Source organism: Tachypleus tridentatus, chromosome 7 (assembly GCF_004210375.1).
Source record: "Tachypleus tridentatus isolate NWPU-2018 chromosome 7, ASM421037v1, whole genome shotgun sequence".
Taxonomy (NCBI): domain Eukaryota; kingdom Metazoa; phylum Arthropoda; class Merostomata; order Xiphosura; family Limulidae; genus Tachypleus; species Tachypleus tridentatus.
Window position 1 is genome coordinate 158,826,389 of NC_134831.1, and position 13,294 is coordinate 158,839,682.

Sequence of the window (13,294 nt, forward strand, 5' to 3'; positions counted from 1 at the left end):
CATGCGCACAATCAGAATAAACTGTTATGTAAGCTTAAACAAATTCTCGGAAAAAAAATCGTTTCCATTTCAGCTTCTTGCGTTTAGTGTGTTATATCTTTTGTGCTAATAAAAAATTGTTAAAATAATTCTTTATTTTTCGCAATAATCCCTTCAAACAAAAAGAAAGAAAGAATTACGGATCATGTAAGTGTATATTTTTCATAGTTGAAGGTATGCAAAGTAATTCAGAACAATAGCAACTCAAACCTCAAATATTTTATTTTTTACACTTGTTTCATGATCATTTATACTTAACTACTTTCGCAAAGTTAATAAATATCAGGTATTTACAATAATTTTACTTATATTTACCTAAATTTTGATTTTGGTATGTACCACTTTATCATTTGGAGTTTGTTTTTTAACAGCTGAATAATTTCCTTCATTTTATAACCGGCTTGTTTTTTAGGCATCTTTCAACTTTCTTAGGTTGTATAACGTTCCAGTTTCTAAGTTACTTTTAGATTCGTTAGTGATGGGAGTTTATTCTGAGTCATTTGAGGTACTAAATAAGTTGCTATGTGACATTTTCTGCTTTCATGAGGAATATTAAAAGTTCTATTATTAGAAATTATGTCCTGTGTTTCTATATCCTTTCACAGTCAAGTTGAATACATTTCAATTTTGTACACTTTGTGTTTGTGGTGGTACACCACAACAATGCCATAAGCATAGCGTTCTTACAACATTTAATAAAACTTGAGTAAAATGTATCAGGTACTGATATTGGAAAATTAATATTTTTGTTTATCATTTAAAATATTTTTTAAGTTTTATATTATTCACTTTTGAGAATCAAAAAGTATATTTTGACGACATTTTTGCTTTTCTCTCATACTTTCAATTCTGCAATACAGAAGAACTGAAGACAAATAATTGCATCGCATTTTCCACCAAATACTAGATACATATTTTAGCGATGTAGTTATATGGTCGACTAGATAACTTCTAAGTAATCGAGAATATAACATGGGTTCTTATAAATGTTTAAAAGTATAAATTATTAGTATTATTCCTTCATAAAAGTTATATAAAGTTAGCAGAATGGAAGCTAGACCCTTGGTATCAGTTGCTGGATGTTTCCTGATTTATCTGGCAATCGGGACTCCACTAACGTTTGGAAACATCACTCCTTACTTAACTTCTTATCTGAGACAAAAAGTCGAGAAGGACACAACATATGAAGAAACTACCTGGATTTTTTATACCTTTATCTCCACTTTTTCATTGCTTTACTTTGGAGGCAAACTAGGTAGTGTAATTGGACGTCGTTGGACAATGATAATTGGTTCCCTCATTTTTAGGTAAGACGTACATTTATATATAATTCATAACTGTAACTGATGAAAATAAGTTATACAACGCCATAAAATTAATATAAATAAATTATTATAATATACATGATAATACACCTGTAAGTAAGCAAAATATATAAAAATAATTTGAAATTTTACCGAAAAAGAAGGAAACATACAGGGGATATTACAGGACACCGTGTTTTATGAAATTAAAAAACAGTGTTAACTTTTCTTGTAGTTTATATATATATTAGTATCTATGTATATAAATATAATCCTATACTCCCCTGTTCCTGTAATTTATGAATGATGTGAAAGAGAAAATTTTATTTTTATTTTGTAATTTTATTTTACAGTTCACTTATAATTATTTTTAACATTCAGCTCAAGTTTTAGTTATATTAAAGTATCATATAACCTTCCAGCTAAGGCACATTGAATTTCAGTGTGTATGAATAATGAAACTGATACGAACTTCCTCTGGGAATGACGAATAAATATTAATGTTGTGAAATATTACGTAAATTAACTAGTCACATCAGATGTAATTTCGTGATTCAATCACTAAATAAAAATTTTGTCATGTGCTTAAATGAAGTTTGTTTTATTTATGGTAATTAGAATTTTTTTCTTCCTGATCTTGTTCTTTATTCATTTATTTATTGACATAATTATTAAGATTGATATTTATATGTATTGTTCAATAACGTTACAATAAATCCTCGTGAGGCACGTGCTTACTAGCTGAGGTTTTTGTAGGTGATTATTTTCAGTTTCAACTGTTTAAAAGTTTTAGTTTGGATATTTATGGTTGTAAAAGCTCAAGAAACTCGTTTTTTCCACTTGTTGTTGTCAGTAGGTTATAACTGTAGCGGTTGTTTATTTTAATTGGTTACAACATTAGTGTATGTGTGTAGAAATGTCTAGGTAAAGGATAACACTACATACAACAGTATCAGTATCTGATAAGGTCTACTTTTTTCACTCTGTCTATTCTTTAGTTACATATTTCTATACTTCATTTCCAACACTTTTATCCCTAATACTGTTATGTCATATATCACTATAGGTTAAAAACTAGAGGAATCAAGCTCTATTGTCTGTGTTTACTGCAACATCTCTTGTAAAATGTTTACTTGCACATTTAAACTTAATAAATATGGACACATGTGCATTCACAAGAAGAAATTACTGTATATCATTAAGTATAATTTAAATAGCTGTTTTTCTTCAAATATGTGTGCTACGTTGTGTAACAATTAAAGCTTCATATTATAATAACTTCTAATTTTGTGCCAAACGTTTGATGACGAAAGGAGATATTTTATGTCATCTTTATTGTAATTAAGAAAGTAACAGGTCAGACCTTAAAATTTTACCTTTAATCTCATTTCATGGCCATTTCTACTTTATTGATTTTATACATTTAATGAATATGTTACATTTACCACCTATTTTAGTTTCAATTTTGTTAGGAATCGATTACCTACTTGGCGAGCCCGGTGTTGTCAGGTGGTTGAGGTACTCGACTCGTAAATGCGAAGGTAGCGAGTTCGAATCATCGGCACGCCAAAAAAAAGCTTGCTCTTTCTGCGATGAGAGCTTTTTAATGTTACAGTCAATCCCACTATTCGTTAGCAGAAGAGTAGCTTGAGATTTGGCGGTTGGTGGTGATGACAAGCTACCTTGTCTTTAACCTGCCAATACTAAGTTATGAACGGCGAGCGCAAATAACCCTCGTGTAACTTTGAGCGAACTTCAAACAAACCAGACAAATTTAGTATTGCTATTTTCTCATTTTAATAATATTTATTTATTGTGTGTGTGTGTGTGTATTTGTATGTTTTTTTCTTATTGCAAACCCACATCGGGCTATCTGCTGAGCCCATCGAGGGAAATCGAACCCATGATTTTAGCGTTGTAAATCCATAGACACACCGCTGTACTAGCGGGGGGCATTTATTTATTTTACTTAATGTGTCATTTAGGAATGTTGTTACTTTTGTTATATTTTATATTGATACGTACCATTTTCTATTATTATTCTACCAAGCTTTAAAAATCCCTGATACAGTCTAATACTATTATACGTATAGTAAAAATTACAGTATGTTATTTTTAATTTTCCCAGTAAATTATAAATTTCACTTTTAAACAAACTGCATGGTGGAAAATATTTCTTATACTATAGCCAAAATTCTTCGTCTTTATATCTGATGTACGTTTTATATTATGTTTTGCCCTGCTTCCTATCGTGCGATATTGTGTTACAACTATTTGGCGTTTATTGTTTATCACTTGAATAAACCTTCTTCGTATGATAACATGATTGCTGTTTAGACCAGCTTTTCCTTTTGTTAGCTTGTTGAAAATTTAAGTCTCTTAGTTAATTTTAGATTCATGAGTTTCATTTTCTTGTAACTTGTATTTTCTCCTATCGACCCTAATAGTTCGAGTAAATGAATGCTTTAGTTCGATGTTTTTCTGCTTTTGTAGCTAACATGAATACATTCATACACAAGTAACCTGATATTTTCTGTGTTGCATAATTTTATATTGTCCAACACTATGTATCGGCCATAAGTTACCTTAACAAAACCATTTTCAAATCCTCTTCCTAACTGTGCTGGTATATGATAGTTTACACTCTTCTGTGGAACATGAAGGGTTACATTATTCAAAATATTGTCCTGTGATTTTGCATTCTTTAAAAGACTCGTTAGGCATAGAAATATATACTTGCGAGGTACAGCCCACACATGTGGTGGCACTCCACGACAACACAGGTACAACTTTCTTGCAAAGTGTAATAAAACTTTGTGCACAGTGTACCAAGGCCTAAATATTATAATGTAAATAGCTTTGATTTTTATGTTATTTAACTGATAACATTTACCTTGAAGTTAATTAAAGTTACAAACACAATGTTTTTGCTCATTAATTAAAGCATTTTGACAAATGGTATAATCTGCTTTTGACCTTATAAGAAGTATACATTAGACCTCATCTTTAGGCCTTTTTCTTATGTCAATTTCTGTAATACCATTATATTCTGTGCTAGTTTTATTAGTATATAACAGTTAGCAGAATGGAAGCTTGACCCTTGGTATCAGTAGCTAGATGTTTTCTGATTTATCTTGCAATCGCTATAATACTAACATTTCAAAATCTCACTCCTTGCTCAACATATTACCTGATACAAAGTGTCAAAAAAGACACAGTTTATGAAGAAACTAGTTGGATTTTCTATGTTTATTTCTACAAGTTCACTGCTTTACTTTAGTGGGAAACTAGTTTGTTTCATTGGACGTCGTAAGAGAATAATTATTGGGGCTTGTATTTTTAAGTAAGCTGTGCATTTACACATTTATTTTAAAATTATAATATTTCAATAATTCATGAACAATTCCAACAACACTGTAAAATTCATCGATGTAAATAATTATAATATAATTTTATTGGAAGAGAAGGACACATCTTTGCGGAAGTCCAGTGGAACCAAACTCTAAAGAACGTCCTAAGGAATTAATATTGATACTTAAGATGCAATTCCACTATTTGAAACAGCCTGAGGATTTCAAAAAACTAGATATCATAAAGAAACAAGAAGTTATAGAACCAGGTACTAGTTCCTGGGCATCATTTATTGCACTGGCGAAAATGGAGAAAGATACATCCACAAGGTCCTGAATGGACCACCAGGAGGGTGTTTAAGTAAAAAGGAAAGATGGACGTCTACTTTTTCTTATAGATTTATTCTATTGTGAATGCTTTATCTGGAAGAATATGGTTTTTGACATTAGATCTTAAGAATGGATATAAGGCAGGATAAATCAACTAAACAAGCAGAGGAAAGATACCCTTTACTGTAAAATATTGATTTACAGCAATTTGTAACGCTACCATTTAGATTAAGTAATCTATCTTAGGCCCAGAATGGCCAGGTGGGTTAAGGCGTTCGATTCATAATCCGAGGGTCGCGGGTACGAATCCCGGTCTCATCAAACATGCTCGCCCTTTCAGCCGTGGGAGCGTTATAATGTAACGGTCAATCCCGCTATTCGTTAGTAAAAGAGTAGGCCAAGAGTTGACGGTGGGTGGTGATAACTAGCTGCCTTCCCTCTAGTCATACACTGCTAAAATAGGAACGGCTAGCGCAGATAGCCCTCAAATAGCTTTGCGCGAAATTCAAAAAAGTAAAAACAAGTAATCTCTTTGATACATTTTGTTGATTAACTCAGTGTAGTCTATCCGATATACCCTGGAACATCGTTCTCCGACAATACAATTACACATAGGAAAACCTTTGATGATGCTTATGAAAGTATTGAATTGGTTGAAGAAAGAAAACATTATGCTCAATCCAAATAAGTGGAAATTGTTATATTAATATATAAATGAGTATCGTGAAATATTGTCAGCATAAAAGGAGTGACAAAAGCTACATTTTATATTGAATCTATTAGTTATTAACCAACACCCAATAACATGTGTGATGTAACAATATATTTCAAACATAATTTTATTGGTATACAAATTTTCGCATTTTAGAAACCTAGATAGCAAGATTGTACATTAAACAACATAATTTTAACTTTCAAAACATATTGCACTTCATGAAACCTTGAAAATATTGGTGGTATATTTTAAATACCTTTGTGAATAAAAAGTGTAAACACTGTAGAAAGAGGGATACACAAGATATTAACAACAACTAAAACTACAGTTACGTGGATGGACTTGTAATTATACTTTCCATAATAATCCAAAACAACATAGACAACGATTGAAAACACGAGTAAAACGAATATAACGGTTTGAGGTAGGAATATCAAAGATGTTGGCACAGTATAATAAAATTAAAGATGGTTATGCTATAAGTGTAGAACAAACATAACTGTGCTGCATAGATAAAGGAACAACAATAGTGAACATGTTTCAGAATGAAATCTGTAATACTGGTGCAGTGTTGGAAAAACAAAGATCAAATTAATATAATTGAATAGAAGAGATTGTAATTTCACCTTTTCAGTTATTTTTTTTTCCTTTTCGAGATTTGAAGAACAGCTATACACATTATATGTTTTATATTAATGTGTTTGTATTATTAATGGTTCTCGTTCATAAAATTCATTTTATAAAAAACAAATATTTTAATCTCTCAGCTTTGGGTTAGTATTGACACACTGGAGTATACAGCACAGCCTGGAAGCTACCATAATCACTTATGGTTTGATTGTATCTTTGGGTTATGTTTGTTGCTTTGTTCATCCAGTAGTCACTGCTGTAGAGGTGAGTGGAACTGTTCCGAAGTTATTTTTATTATAAAAATATATTAAAGGACTATAAATTTATCCTGATTTAAATGTTTAGTTTCATATTTTTATCTGTGTGAAAAGTATTAGTATTGAATAACCAGAAAAAAAAAACATTTTTATATGTATGAGAAAAACAATAAGTTAAGTTTTAATACCAAGGTAAGTACAAATAACTGTTATCGCTGTGATGTTATGCTGTTTCATTATTTATTTTGTAAGTATATATAAGTATATTAAATATGAACTTCCCTAAACAAAGACAACCTTTTAATTAATATTAAGTTTACCATTATTCGAAAATGTTTTAGTTCTTGAATTTCTATTTACACAAACTCTTCTGATCATTATATAGTTTTTATTCTGCTGGAAATCTGGAATCAGATGTCACTATATTGTAGACGAAATTAGTTTTTTTTTAATTTTGTGTAATTATTGTATCTCTATAATATAATAGACTTCTGAGCTGATCAAAATGCTGTACTTTGCTATAATATAATTCATATAATATTTTTGTAAATTTGAAAGTGATATAACGTTTAGTTTGTGTACTTAAAATTGCACGTCATGGAATATATATGGCCAAGTATTTTCACAGTGGTTTCCTAATAACAAAGGCCTTGTAACAGGGATAGTGGCTTCAGGGTCAGCTTTAACTCCTCTCTTTATGAATAATGTACAGACATTCTTTGTGAATCCTAGTAATTTCCAGTCTGCGTCTGATGGGTAAGTTACAAGTTTCTTTAAATTTACATGAGGCTTCTTGAAGTAAGGCATAGACTACTGTTTCAACTTTTTTGTACACTGCTTAACTTAGCTTTAGTAAATTCTCAAAAAAGACGATTTTTGGGATTATTTTCTGTTGCATTGGTTACAAATGTTTAGAATATCCTGGGTAAAGAGAGGGAGAGGAATTTAGATTTTTACATCGCATATTTTAGTTTAGAATGTACAACAAACAATATAATTACGTTACTTTAGTTAAAGTTCTTAGAAAGCACTACCAAAAAGATTAAAGTCGTGTTATAAATAAATTGTGTATGAATGTTTTAGTTTTTACATTGAAACTACTTTTGACCGAAAGAACATCCTTTCTAGTGTGTTTAGTAGCTTTAATATGTTACATATCAATATTTTTCTATTATAATTTCATGATTTTGAAATGTTAATGTTAGTTGTTCATGTTTAGTAATGATGTTTTAGGTAACAGACTGTTGGAAATATTCTAAAAACACAAATATTACATCACAAAGATAAATAAAACTGTCATTTTCCCAATGTACAATGGTCAATCTGTGCTGCGCTCATTATAAACATCGAAATTTAGTTTCTATCGTTATAAGTCCACAGACACTATGTGACACAAATGTTGTTCCTGGATAGTATGTGTTATTTGTTAATTACTTATATTGTAAAAGTACAAAAAATGACCATTATTTATTTCACACTTTGCTTTTGTGACCTGGATAATGAAATTAACAAATCTATTTTCTGTGTAAAAGCGGGAAAATTTGCACATTATCTTTTACATGAGATCTGAATAAAAGAAGATATGAATCAAGATTTACATGTATTTATACTAAAGTTATACAAAAATGTTTAAACGTTAGTAGTTTTTCGAGATTTACGACCGTTATTTGAATCACTTTCATGTATCAGCCCCCAAATATAAACTGCTAAAAAACAATAAAGAAGCAATGAAGTTTTATTATATAATTTATCTCAGTGTTGCAAATGTAATAATATTTTTATTTTTTAGGTAATATGCCTCATTTCAATTCCATCTGTATCCGTTTTTAATGTGTGATGAACGGTAAAACATGGAGAAATATTTTTTTTAAATTACCAATATCATCAAAACTTATATCGTATATGAAAAAATACTTTAAACAGTTTATATGTGATAATTGAAGAAATGTTTGAAACATTCAATATCTAGTGTGAACTCTACGAGGTTTGACATTCTCCTGACACCGATCTGGCATACTTCGAATCAGTCTATCAATGTTGTCTAAGGGTGATGACAGCATACTCGTCTACCAGGGCTTTTCGGAGATCCTGTACATCCTGAGGAGGGTAGTGGTGCTCACTAACACTCCTCGACAACATATTCTAATAATGTTTAATTGGATTTAAATGTGTAAATCTGGAGAGCTACTCAAAAGTTTCTATTTCTTACTCGTCAAGGAAGTCCATACACAGTCTGGCGACTTGAGCTCGCAACTTAACCTGCATGAGAATGAACCCACCGCTGACAACACCGGCAGAAGGCCTCACAATGGGTTCCAGAATTTCTTCTCTATATCGTCGTATGTTTAGATCAAACTTGTCGAGTATGAGTAAGTCTGTGCAGCCACCCAAGCGTATGCCTGCCCAGACCATTACAGAGCCTCCTCAATAAGCGTCGACTTGCACAATGTTACAGGCGGAAAATCGCTTTCATCGGCGTTTCCACACTCTCGCATGTCCATCATCACTAGACGCAATGAATCTTTTCTCGTCTGTTTACAGCACAAAGTTCCCAGTCCAGGTGCTGACGAGCAAACTCCAACCTGGCTGCATATTATCGCTCTATCAAAATAATTCCTCTTGCTGGCCGTCTGGTCGTAAGGAGTTCTTCATGCAGACGATTACGAACTGTTTGGGTGAACACAGGGGTTCCAGTGGAATACTGAAGGCTATTTCACAGCGACCGAGCCGTAACTAACATGTCCCGCAGGGAGGTAGTTAAGATGTAACAGTACTCGCGGGCTGTTGTGCAGCAATGATGGCCTTGACCTAGTCTCCTGCCATAAGTGGTGGGCTCCTGGTAGTGTCGTCCACGTCGATTGATGAGGCTTGGTGACACACCGACGCGTTGTGATACCCTCCTTTGTGTCTGGCCATCCTCAAGCACCTGGACCTCCCTGGCCTCCTCGTTCTCTGTCAGTTGGCGCTTGACTATTTGGGTACACAAGATGAAGGTACACACTGGCAAAACGAGCAGCAATAGATCCATGTTGGTGTTTTATCCGAAAATTAATGAGGAATGCATAGCAAACGCAAACAAACGTGGCAGGGGTTCAGTTTAGAGAGAAAGTAGTCTAAAGAATTCCACATTCATCTGGGGTTGTCAGGAACGTTATGGTTCCTCTTCGTTTCCTCACGTGAAAGATTATTGAAATTTAAATGGGGTTTTTGCCTTTATTTTATTTTGAGTTTTTTTAAGGTGAAGAAATGAGTTTCGTCATAATATAATTAACTGATGAGCGAAACAAAGGCGGTACAGGAGAGGACAGCCAAGCCAGAACGCAACCAGCAAACGTCAAACTAAATATCAACGCGAAACAACCCGTTTCAGCGCTGGGCAAAAATGTAGAAATGCATAGTTTCATGTAACCGCTTTATATAGGATACCTTGAGTTGTATTCTCCTTGAGTGAGGTGAGTTTCGTCTGAGTTGCTTCAAACTTCACTCGCAAGCTTAAAAAAATACACTTGTAGACGAACGGATATGTTTCACATACATAAATTTACTTGTAACAAAAATATACTGAAACACTTAAATGTTTGTTTAATTTTTTGAGCAGTGTAGTCTCGGCATTCGACTTTGATAGACCAAGATCTCTGACCAAGTCACTGAAATCTCTTTTGTTGGGGTAGTATGGGCTTCTCTCACCAGCTGCGTTTCTGAAATTGTAATCTGTATCTTCAACGTCGACCTCCTCTTCTGGTTTGCTGCTTCTTCTGATGATGGCTATTTTCTTTCTTGTGGAGTGGGTACAGAGACCTCAGTTCAATGTAGCACGGGGGCAATGGATGTTGGAAGGACGGATACATGATAGCAGATGCATTCCGGCCAGCCCGATGTTTTGAAGGGTGCACCATACAGAACTAGCAATTGCTTTAGTGATCAGTGGGCTCACGCTAAATTCTTGGAATAGCGAATATCATGGCTCTCTTTTCCTCTCTGTACCATCTTGTAAAAAGGAAGAAATTAAAATTGTTACTATGAAGAATAAATTAATTTTATCTACACCTAGTGTGTAAGAGATTTATGCAAAATATTTTATACGTGATCTATTTTCTACACTCTTGGAAATTAAAAAAAATAAAAGATATTTAAATTTTAAAAAGCCGAAAAGTTGTATAATATAAAAAAAATTATTATTTAAGCAAGCAAAAATTGTTCGTTTTTCCTACTACAGATTTTTTGCAGTGCTCGCAGTCAAAATGAGGTGCTCAGAGTTTGTTTTGATCCCCAACAGGCATGCCGAAATATGTCTTGTAGGCTTCACACAGTATAGCAGATGTTGTCATAGTTTACATTTTCTCTCTTGTCTTGATAAATTGGCCACATACATAACAGAATGTGTCAGGAGAACGCTTGCAGCTTCTTGATGCTAACTCTGATAAAATCTGATAGGGCTCTGTATTCACTTAGGCAGCTAGAATTAAAGTGAAGTGGTGAGTGGTGAGCCCCTGTATATATATATTATATATAATTATATAATTATATTATATTATAATTATATATATATATTACCATGGAAAGTACTACAACATGCTAGAAATTGCTTTAAAATTCTTGTAAGTTCGAGAAAATTCTCTATCAGCTTCTCAGCACTGAATCTACATGGAATGTTCTGGAAAATGGGTAAATTTAAAAATTTGATTACCCAGGTCACAAAAACAAAGTTTGAAGAAAAAAATAGGTCTTTTCCAATTACTTTAGGCATAAGCATTTGGGAAATAACACTTTCTGCCCAGAAACAAGTAGAAGTAAAAATTTTGTTACATAGTGAGATTTATTGGCGAGCCACTAAGAAGACAAATATTTCCAACATCGTCAATGTATTATACAATTGAATCATAAAGCAGGTTTTGACTAACGAGTAAACTCTAAATATTTTTCAGGTTTTTTTACAACAATGAAATTATAGAAAGTGTTCCTCTTTTGTTTCTGGTCATGGGAAGTGTTGCTGGTGGTATTCTACTGACTGGGCTGCTAATGTACAAAGAATTACCAAGAGAATCAAATCAGGTTAGAGGAATTTAGTTAAAATATATATTTACTATTGTTATTTTTAACTGTAAAGTCAGTTTGAATCGTATCATGTGGATAAATGCTTGTTTTATTAAATCGAGCTGAGATTCTCCAGTCTAGATAATAAGATGCTGTATCGAAAATAATTTTGTCAAATAATAATTCAGTTGAAACCACGCATTTTGAATCACTGTAGATATCTCTTCTGCTTCTACTACTAAATTGAAACACTTATGAAATTAAAACACTTTCATCTATGGAAGTTTAATATAAACAAATTGTTGTGTTTTGTTAAGAAAATAGCATTTATTAAAATGAAAGCTTAGTGAGGAAGTAAAAGAAATTAGCAAAGCTCGTATATCTATTTTCATTTATATTGTATGGTCAGTTTCTCTACATACAAAACAACTGAATTTTATTTATAAAAAAAATGACATACATTTTTCAAACCCAGGAAAAAACAATAACCAGTAAACAATCTAGTGTGTACAAAACTTCAAGACAATCATGTAGTAAGGAACTTAGTGGAGCAGTTACGAAGGATTTGGACTGCAGAACAACAATGAATAACGACAACTTATGTGAACAAGATTTAGCTAATAAAAATGCTGGTAATGAACAACTGTACTCTGATGTCGAAGTTGAACTTCATGTATCACCAATAGAAGCTTTGAAAATGAAAGAATTTTATATTTTGTCTCTTGTTTGCATTTGTTCAATTCACCCGTTTATGTTCGTGAACATAGTTTATAAGGTAAGTATAAGCATTTCATCTTAGTTAATTTGTTTTTTTTTGCATTTATGTAGTTTTTAATATTATTCCTATCACAAACTGTCTCGAGATACGGGAAGGAGCAAAAACCTTGCGTATGAAAACTTTGATTATGGTGATCAAATGCAATATAATAAAAAAAGAACTTGTAGCTATAAACTAAACACAAACACTAGGACTATGTTGAGTCAACATCAATTGAGTATTTATAAAAGTTATTTTATCTTAAAATATTTTTTTAACTGTTTTACAGACATATGGACAGACGTTTATATCAGATGACACATTTTTGTCCCTTACTGGTTCTGTAGCTGGAGTTGTTCATACTGTCAGCCGAGTTACTGTGGGCTTAATTCAGGACAAAATATCTTACAAGGTAATATGATTAAAGTGAAGCGCCGTGTGTTGCTATAGTGCCCTCTTTCTTCATATACTCTCATTTCTGTCTATGACAATAATATTTCGTGTGTGAAATGTGTACAGTCCTAGTTGCTTAGCAGTAAATTAAGAAAACGTACAAAGAAAAATTCAAGTCTCGATTCCTGCTAAGTGAACACCGTAACCACTTTTACTTTACGCATAAAGCAAAAATATATTTTTATAATAATACTCAGAAGTATGGAAACGGTAAAAATAGTTTTAAAAAATAGAAAAGTACTGTTTTTTAAAATCTTTCAAAATAATGTACCGCAGAATAAATTATTACCCAGACAATTTCAGTTTACTTTTCTAACAATTAAATTTGATATATACTCAGTTTAGTTTGTTTGTTTTTGTCATTGAAATAAAATGTTACACAAATTAATAAAAGTTAACCAAAATATGATTAAAATAATATGTAC

General features: G+C 32.2%; 1 protein-coding gene and 1 long non-coding RNA gene across 5 annotated transcripts in view; one reads left to right on the plus strand and one right to left on the minus strand.

Moving 5' to 3' along the window:
• The window catches only part of LOC143257004 (apicoplast pyruvate carrier 1-like), a 16,428-nt gene continuing 3,134 nt past the window's right edge, over positions 1-13,294 (plus strand). Inside the window, exons 1-7 of one of the 4 annotated variants that reach the window (XM_076515038.1) lie at positions 3-186; positions 1,069-1,346; positions 6,506-6,632; positions 7,254-7,381; positions 11,551-11,677; positions 12,135-12,434; positions 12,706-12,828. In XM_076515038.1, the coding sequence (XP_076371153.1) occupies positions 1,087-1,346; positions 6,506-6,632; positions 7,254-7,381; positions 11,551-11,677; positions 12,135-12,434; positions 12,706-12,828 (1,065 nt within the window). In that variant the 5' untranslated portion in view covers positions 3-186; positions 1,069-1,086. Of the gene's footprint in view, positions 187-1,068; positions 1,347-6,505; positions 6,633-7,253; positions 7,382-11,550; positions 11,678-12,134; positions 12,435-12,705; positions 12,829-13,294 lie in introns of all 4 variants that reach the window. The other 3 variants (XM_076515039.1, XM_076515040.1, XM_076515041.1) reach the window with 3 other exon arrangements.
• The window catches only part of LOC143257007 (uncharacterized), a 22,333-nt gene continuing 18,568 nt past the window's right edge, over positions 9,530-13,294 (minus strand). Inside the window, exons 3-4 of the long non-coding RNA XR_013031656.1 lie at positions 10,837-11,081; positions 9,530-10,612 (exon numbers count right to left, since the gene is read on the minus strand). This is a non-coding gene — a long non-coding RNA (uncharacterized LOC143257007). The remainder of the gene's footprint in view (positions 10,613-10,836; positions 11,082-13,294) is intronic.